General features: G+C 41.0%; 1 protein-coding gene across 1 annotated transcript; it reads left to right on the top strand.

Annotated features, from left to right (window-relative positions):
• Positions 1-658: 658 nt before the first annotated feature.
• Positions 659-4,767, top strand: tm4sf4 (transmembrane 4 L six family member 4). The gene is made up of 5 exons (XM_035647240.2): positions 659-1,038; positions 1,880-1,969; positions 3,022-3,167; positions 3,977-4,157; positions 4,559-4,767. The coding sequence occupies exons 1-5, from the start codon at positions 868-870 to the stop codon at positions 4,574-4,576; spliced, it is 606 nt and encodes a 201-aa protein (XP_035503133.1). The 5' UTR covers positions 659-867; the 3' UTR covers positions 4,577-4,767.
• Positions 4,768-8,678: the final 3,911 nt, after the last annotated feature.

Genomic DNA, 8,678 nt, shown 5'->3' with positions numbered 1-8,678 from the left:
CTCCTTATGTTTGACCCAGAGGCCAGACCAAATTTTATTAGTCAGATTAATGACTTATGTGCATGTGTTTGTCTTTCTTTTTTATTTTACTGCACAAAAAGCTAATAAAACCATAAACCCTTCGGAATCTTCGATTGTACGTTTGAGGGATACCATCATTTTTTATCTGATATCAACTCGAGCTTACAGAATCTGTGACAGAAGGGAGCAGGGAGGCTTGTGGTCAGGTGATCTGCAGTTTGTCCTTTGTGTGTGATCATTTCAACTCTCGAATGTCTTGCATCAGTCCGCTTATAACCAACCGTGAAACACCATTTGTATAAAATGAAACACGTCCAAAGTCGTCACAATAGCGACAGCGGTCGGTGCAGATAAGCGCTGAGGGGGCCCCCCGCTGCTGCATCGACCAGCTCTCTGTCACTTCCTCTCCTGTCTCCATGAAACACAAAACACTCGGTAGAACATTAACCATTGTGTCTTCACTGGTGTGTCTGTGTGTGCACAATCATATACACTGATGCCTCCGTGCCCCGATTGCTCGCAGGTAGAAGCGCGTGCGCGTATGTTTGTCACATATGACGGCTGGCTGCAGTAAAAGTAAAGCGGTGAGATCACCCTCGCAGATGGAGAAGGTGGGGGGGGGGCATCTATAAAGCCTCGGCTAGCTGGATCAGACAGGATCATTCCGTGGATACAGTAAAGAGGGTAGAGGTTTTTTCAAAGCAAAACCAAGACATCAGGTTAAAACAGAGTTGACCCAAAGAGTCAAGCCACCCTTGCTCGCTCAGTTCGAGATCTGCCCCGAGTGAAGTTGTAAAACCTCAGGAGTGTGTTTCTGTCGGCGCTTCCACGAGCATCGGTGCCAGAATGTGTTCGGGCAGCTTTGCCAAGTGTCTGGGGATCACCCTGATTCCTCTGGCGATCGTGTGCGTGCTGTGCAACATCCTGCTCTTCTTCCCCAGCGGGAAGTCTGTGGAGAAGGAAAACATCACAGATGAGGTGTGGTACTTCGGAGGCATTCTGGGATCGGGAGTGTTGGTGAGTGGGATGGTTTTGGGGGGGGACTGTTGATCAGACTAAACATCTGAAAACACGACCTTTAGATGTAAAATCGTATAATTGTTATTTAATGCTATTTCATCATTTTATAAACTAAATCATTTGAAGAAAAAAAATCATCTATAGTGAGAATAATTTCTAGTCGAGGCCGCGAGGAATTTTCTTTGTGTGAAGAGGTTCTGTGTTCACCATTTTACAGAAACGCACACGTCTAATAGTAAAATAGTACCTTGTGATATATAATAGTTGTATGTGAGATTTTTGAAAAACTGAACAAAACATTATCGCAGGAATCCAGACAGTTTGTCTTGTGATGATGGAAGCCGCTGATGTTTCCGCATTGGGCTTCTTCTATATTCTGGGATCAACGTGATCCAATAGTGTCACAGTGGGTTTCACCTGCCGTCACAGTCAGTGTTGTCATTTAAAGCATGTTTCGCATCCTCGCCTGGAAAAAACCCAAAATGTAATTGATTGATTAATTAACTAATTATTTCAGCTCCAAAATATATAGAAACAGCTGTGCTTTCCATAAAAAGGGTCAATTATCCTTAGATCTTGAACAGTGCAGCTGGTTTACAGAAAGTTATTGTGTAGATTAGAAACTTTTTTTAATAGGTCACTTGACTTTTCTGTGTTTGTAGCATCTTCCAAATGATTCGGTCATCATAGAACAATTAGACAACACTGGTAAAAAAAAGGAAAAAAAATGGAATTGATTTAAGAAATGACCCGTTCATAATCCAGTTATATCACATATACGTGTGAATGTGTGTGCGTGTGTGTGTGTCTGTGTCGTGTGCACGCGTTTTGTCAACAGATGCTCTTCCCAGCTCTGGTCTTCCTGGGTCTGAAGAACAATGACTGCTGCGGTTGCTGTGGCAACGAAAGCTGTGGGCGGAGATTTGCGGTGAGCGGACGTTTCTCTGTGGAACCCCGTGCCATAACAAAAAATCCTCATTTACAGCCGACGCCTTGCAAAAAGTTTTTGAAATTACAGTCAGAAAACAGGGAGATCAGAATGGATCCCAAAACAACTCTGGAGAAATTTATTTTTGCGGGGGGGCAAATGTTAAATATTCAAATATGTAAATATCCAATTATATTCCAACTTTGTCAAACAATTTAAGAGGATGCATTTTGCTGTAGGGGCCAGTCTGAACTTTAGGTCCCGTGAAGACTCTGACTTGAATAGACAGTAAAGATTAATCAGCTGGAGAAAAGATCTAGCTGCAATACTGTGTTTAACATTTACCTTTTCTTTTGTCTCTTTTGAAAACATATTTACTTTGGGAGACGTTGGTCTCAACATTTTGAATTCCGAGCGGTGCTTGCCACAAGAATATCTCTAACAATGAACAGTGTGTGTGCATGCAGCAGAAAACATCCTGTATGTGCAGTGATCTGACTGAAAAACTATTTGTTCGAAATGCATTTTTGTTGAAATTGGGTAAAAGAAATGATTATATTATTTGATATAAATTATTATTATATTAAAAAACAGTGACATTGTGTACACACACAAACACACACACACACACCCCCATGATATGCACAGCAATAAGTATGTGCACACATTCACACACACATTTATGCACAAATTTTGACGACATATCAGTCACTGTAAGGAGAAACTGATGGGAGTTTCACACGAACTGAGCAGGTATCACACTACACACACAGATCAGTACTTCAGGAATGTGCAGGTGTGTGTGCAATGAATCAGTAAACAAAACTGTCAGATTACCGCACACGCGCACACACACGCACACGCACACACACACACACACACACACACACCATGCTGCTATTGACCTTCAGCCTGGTCTCTGAAAAGCAAGAGAAACACCTCATTGTTGTCGACCGTTTTTGAAAATTCAAAAGCGACATTCATGACCGTATCGATTGCCAATATGAGTGACTTGTTACTGTGCTTCCATCTCTCTCCCGTTCGCCCTGCAGATGCTCAGCTCCCTCCTGTTTGCGGCTGTGGGTGTTTTGGGGGCCGGTTACTCGGTTATAGTGTCCTCCGTCGCCCTCAACCACGGACCCAAGTGTGTGTTTAACGACACAGTGATGCCACAGTGGGGGAATCCCTTCTCGAACGGGTGAGACACGCATCCTTCAGAATTTTAAACATTCCTTTTATATCACGTGTGTAGCCAGATAAGTAGTTTAGAGCATCTCAGATCCTCAACGAAAAGAATTCTAGATGCGATGGTTTCAAAGTTGGTTCTTTTCTCTTTTTTTTCTTTTTTTTTTAAACTCATCTCTGATGCTATCCATCATAAAAATGAGAGAGATGTAAACATTTCCACCGCCAACATCCCACCACAATGGAGTTTTGTCAGTGGTGCTTATATAATTATAAACTCAATTTGAATAATGATGTTTTGGCCGTGAGAGAAGGAGGGGCGTTATTCTCTGGGCTGCGTTTATGTCTCACTACCGCTGAACATTTGGTGAACCACCGTGTAATACGGTATGTCAGTGCACGGCAGTGGGTAGACGGACTCGAAGCTGGACACGATCTCTCCTTCGTGCTCAGTGGACCGAAGTCCCTGCAGTGTCCCCTGAGGTCTACGATGGGTTCTTTGTAGTATGTAGCGACGCCTCAGTAGCTTTTCTCCCTTTTCGAGATCAGTCCCACCACTGCTGTGTCATCCGAGGGCCACAAACCTTTCACCTGAGGTCACATAGGAACCTAGGTTTCACTCTAGGAAACATCTATGCTGGGGCTTCGCTGTAGTTAGGTCTTGAAATCTAACTGGTTCCGTGACACCGGACTATAAAAGTGGCTGCAAACTGTCTTTATTCACTCATTAATTGACTTTAGCTTTTCCACCGGATTTTAAATTTCCACAGCTGAAGACACGTGTTCTCTTTCCCACCCTCTCTCTCTCTCTCTCCCATGCAGGGACTACCTGTCCGACCCGGACTTGTGGTCGCTGTGTTTAGCACCGGAAGGCATCGTGTCCTGGAATCTGTCCCTGTTCTCCGTGCTGCTGGTCATGGGTGTGATCCAGGCGGCGCTCTGTGCTGTGCAGGTGGTGAACGGCCTGCTGGGAGCCCTGTGCGGGGACTGCTGCTGCGGAGGGGTCAGTACTCTTCCACTGACCTGGGGAATTTGACCAAGCTGAAGAGAAAGTCCATACGTTGAACCCAGTTGCTGTGTCTGTAAAACAGGCGAGATGGCAGATGAAATATTTTGGCACCAACACGCTTTTTTTTTTCTGCAGCCAGAAAAAAAAAGACCGTGATCTCAATTATACGTTTACACATGTTACCAACGGTAAAGAGGAAGAAGTCAACAGTAAAGCAAGCAAGTGGGAAATAATAAAAGGATAATATGAGATAGAACACTCACTGTAATCTTGCTGCCGTATAAAGGTCTGCCAGGAAGTTGGATCCCCATGCACAAAATGACTAACCATCAAAATCTATTGCATCTATTTTGAGTGTAAACCATTTGAACATTTGAATCCTGTTTGTCTTTCAGAGTGACGGAGCCGTCTGAGCACTTCCTGCAGCCGTGAGCGTCTGAAGGCGGACGATTTTCCTGTATTTATTCTGTTTTTAGACGATGGCGCCATAGTTTCTTGCTCTATCTCCTTTAAACTGCAGCGACGGGATCACGTGGGATTCACATTACATGAGCAAGGCTAGACTATTTTGAAATAAACAACGGAGAGCGGTGATGAAAGAAAACAGGTGGAGCGTGTCAATTTCAATGTCACGTGCACAGATATGACATTTGTGTGTCCTTCTTCATTTGTACTTCCTGCACACATTCTAATTACACGTACACAAAGAAGAAGCACCTGAAGCCCTTCAAAGGGACCTTCACCCAATTGAAGGGAAACAAAGCAATCTGGCAGAACAAGCTCAACCTGCAACTTCTTTAATCAGTACGTGTAACAGAATGTGTAAGCAGTGCACTAGCCATGGATCAAGGGTGAGTCTTGTCCTGTTCTCTTAAGAATGAAATTCTTCAGACCAAGATTGGTCAATTATGCATCAGGCCCGGCCCTTAGTTACCTCATTGTGCAGTACTAATTTGGGTATTCATTGTGGTAAAACTAAATGTTCCATCAGTTGAGGCGTGGTGATGTTTATGTGCGCACGCTACAAACCTCCTCTGAACGTGTAATCAGGTTTTATTATTTACAGGCGAAATATGTGCATGCGGCCGTCTGTTCAACTGGTGGTATATTTTTGAATGTCAAAATTTCACATTTCACTGAATTTCTAGGTGCAAGTTTGCACGTAAACCTAAAAGAGAATTTTTAAAAAATAAAATAAAATGGGGGAATTTGGTTATAATAAATTCTCTCTCATCCAACAAAAATAAAATTGCAGGGCTATGGTCAGGCTTTAGGGGTTAGGGGTTTATTTATTGAGAGAAGAAGAAATAAAAAATGAAATGTAAAATAAGCAGTATATAAATGTGCATATGAAAGGGCACTTTAATGAGGAACATGTGCATTAGATGTATCATACATAAAGCACCGGGTTTATTAAAAGTGCTAGGGAGACAGTAATGCTAAAGGACACAGACAAAGCCCACATTTTAGATTTTAAAAGAAGACATGAAAAAGACATAAGGGTTATAAAATGAATAACTGATAACTGCTAAAATTTGAAATAGGAATTTTAAAACACTCTGCGTCACACCTGGGTTTGCATTCAAATGCTGCTTATAACTCCATATAAAACACATGTAAGGGAAAGGAGTCTCAAGACTCTGCCAGAAACAAGGTGGATGAGAACAGTGTGTTTGGGCCAGGAGACAAAAACAGTGAGCTAAAAGAGGCTAAAAGGCCCCAGAGAGCGAGTGAAACTACAGACTTGACTGATGATTTGGGTTGCGTTCGATAGCAACCTTTTTCCAGTTCATGACCAGTGAAGAGATGTACAGAGGTAGTACAGAGGTAATGACTGAGGGGAGGAAGTGATGTTTCCCCGTGTGGCAACCCACCGCGACATCACCCATTGGTCTCTGAACGGCCATTTTGAAGCCTCGCGTTCACGGCGCCATCTTGGTTTTTTTTGCAACCAGATGCAGGAGATAAGGGGGTGGTGGGTCTGACTGAGAGCTCATCCACCGCGTGCCCACCATCACCTGCAACCGTGCACCTACTGGACGGTATCCGCCTTCACTCGCGGCGTACCCGCGCTCCAATGTGTGCTTTAAAGTCTATTTTACTCTAAATGGAGCACGATTTACAAAAGGAACATCATGCTGTATTGACGAAGACTTGAAACTAGCGATCGAGACCATGAACTCACCAGGAAAATGTTTACTGACGTTATGAATCAAGGGAGAAACAAATGAGTTATTTTTCTGATCTCACAGACTTCCATAGAATCTGACTTCTTTTTGCAACCAATGTAGTCGCCAGCTGCTGGTTATTCCAGAGAATACAGGCTTCAGACACTTCTGCAATGGTTTCATTTTCCTGACCCGGTGATCACGTCCATTTTTATATACAGTCTGTGAGCGTCCCGCAACAAAGCTCAAAAGTTCTACGCTCCTCCTGCTGGATCCCTCTGGTTTTGAAAGAATGACACTTTGAACATACAGCTGTCTTCCTACTGCTGCAACTGACATTAAACAAAAATGTTGCTGGGAAAATACAAAATTATAATCATAATTTGCAGGTTTTATCCTCAGACATTTCCTCATAATGGTTGATAAATTGGCATTTTGAACCAAGTTGCAGACAAATTGTATTATACAACTGATAAGCCCAATGTCTTTGCAAACAGTCAAAATGCAAACTAATGTTGCATCATGTCTTCAGCAGACATGATGCAGCATTAGTTTGCATTTTGTGGTGGGGTTTTTTGCCAAACTAAGGTCCAAAATTCACTTTACTTTCATGTGTGGTCTTCTTGTATGGAAAAGCAGTTAAATATTCCACTTTTGTTCACAGACTGGTTGTGGGAGGGGTCAGGACCTATACTATTTGTTTTCAAATCCATCAAAGGTCAAGTTCACAACTTGGGATCAAAGTTTTCGCATAATGCTAATGCATGGGAAATACATTGAACACACAACATGTGCATACAGTTACACATGTTTAATTAATGTAACATGCTTAAAAACAATAAAAACATAAAACATTACAGCAATGATGAAAATAGCGACACCACACATATGCCCACAAAATAAATACATTATGCTCATCAGGTCTTACAATCCTATATTAAACTGGCATTATCCATGCAGTATTTTTTAGCTGGTCTGCATCCCTTTACTATTCAATATACATTCATATTGAAAATGTATGTATTAAGAATATTTAAGAGTGCATCCAGGGTGGATGTAGTATCCCTCTGAGTACATGTCTGGTAACTGGCTGTGTGGTTTGCTACTGCAGGGATAAAAATAAAAAAAGGTTAATAAAAACAAAGTTCTCAGCCAGAAATATCAAAAAAATACTTTCAAAATTGCTGCCGACAGATGAGACCAAAAATCCTGTTTAGAAATTGTTTCTGTAATAATAATTATTACTTAATAATAATGAGTGGTTGTTACAATTTGGGTGTGTACTGTAGCAACAATCCCATTGTATGTGGGTGTTTAATTAGTGTCTCTAAATAGACAATAGTCTGGGTGGAGTATATAAGTTCAGACCAACTTCTCATTGGGACAGAGAGACGAACACGGCATATGATTTTTTCTTTTCTTCTGACAACAACAACATGGACCAGCACATTTAACTTTTGGTGAGTGCCTTTTCTTTCTTTTTTTCTTTTTCTAATTGGAATAATTCTCTGAATTTTCTGAATAAGCAGACTTCAAGCAATATTTAGACTTGTTGAAAAAAAAACATTAAGTCTAACTAGACATTTTTTATGTACCAGTCTGTGTAAAATTAATGGTGTAAAAATATGTTGGAATATTGAAAATTACAATTTTATTAATTTGATAAATTCCAATTAATTTCATTAATATGTACTCACTGGTTTGTGTAAATTGATGCTCTAAGAAAGGGGGGGGGCAGTGTTGTATGTTGCATAAATTGTAAAGCCTAAAGACATAAGACACCAATGTGGGATGCATGAACAAACTTGTTGAATTGATTTTTTGTACATACGGTTGCGCATTGTAAATGAAAGGAATGCTTTTGATTGATACTGATTCTTTTTTTTTTTACACTCAAAACTTTTTCTCATTTACTTTTATTTGCATCTCTGCAGGTTGAAAAGTCCAAGATAATCTGCAAAAAGATGAAATGGGTATTCAAGTTTCTTTTTTTTAATCTATCAATATAAATCATTTGTTCTGCTTTGTAATCTGTCAGAGTAACACTCATCTTACACTGTTCTTATGTTCCATTTTCGCCAACAGTTACAGATTACTGTGATGGCTGTTATGCTTGTTGGTGAGTTTAAAAATGTATAAACTGTGATCCTGATGATAAAGTGTTATGTTGTCTGCTCTCGCTTAATTTTCTGGAGTTGTACATGTACGTCGGCAAATGGTCTAGAACCAAAGAAGCCTCTTGGATGAGAGGTGAAAAGAAACAACACAAGCAAGTCCAGTTGCCCATGTAGATATGTACAACTCCTGAAGATACCATGATCTGGATGACTGCAAATCTTCACAGACA

The sequence above is a fragment of the Scophthalmus maximus genome, chromosome 13, assembly GCF_022379125.1.
Source record: "Scophthalmus maximus strain ysfricsl-2021 chromosome 13, ASM2237912v1, whole genome shotgun sequence".
Lineage (NCBI taxonomy): Eukaryota > Metazoa > Chordata > Actinopteri > Pleuronectiformes > Scophthalmidae > Scophthalmus > Scophthalmus maximus.
Note: the sequence above shows the minus strand (reverse complement) of the source record. Positions and strands in the feature narration are given on the sequence as shown.

Excerpts from the sequence above, each read along its gene's own strand:
- tm4sf4 (XM_035647240.2), top strand. The coding sequence starts at position 868 with ATGTGTTCGGGCAGCTTTGCCAAGTGTCTGGGGATCACCCTGATTCCT. Across the intron at positions 1,039-1,879 it reads TTCTGGGATCGGGAGTGTTG|ATGCTCTTCCCAGCTCTGGT; the intron begins GTGAGTGGGATG and ends TTTTGTCAACAG. Across the intron at positions 3,168-3,976 it reads GGGAATCCCTTCTCGAACGG|GGACTACCTGTCCGACCCGG; the intron begins GTGAGACACGCA and ends TCTCCCATGCAG.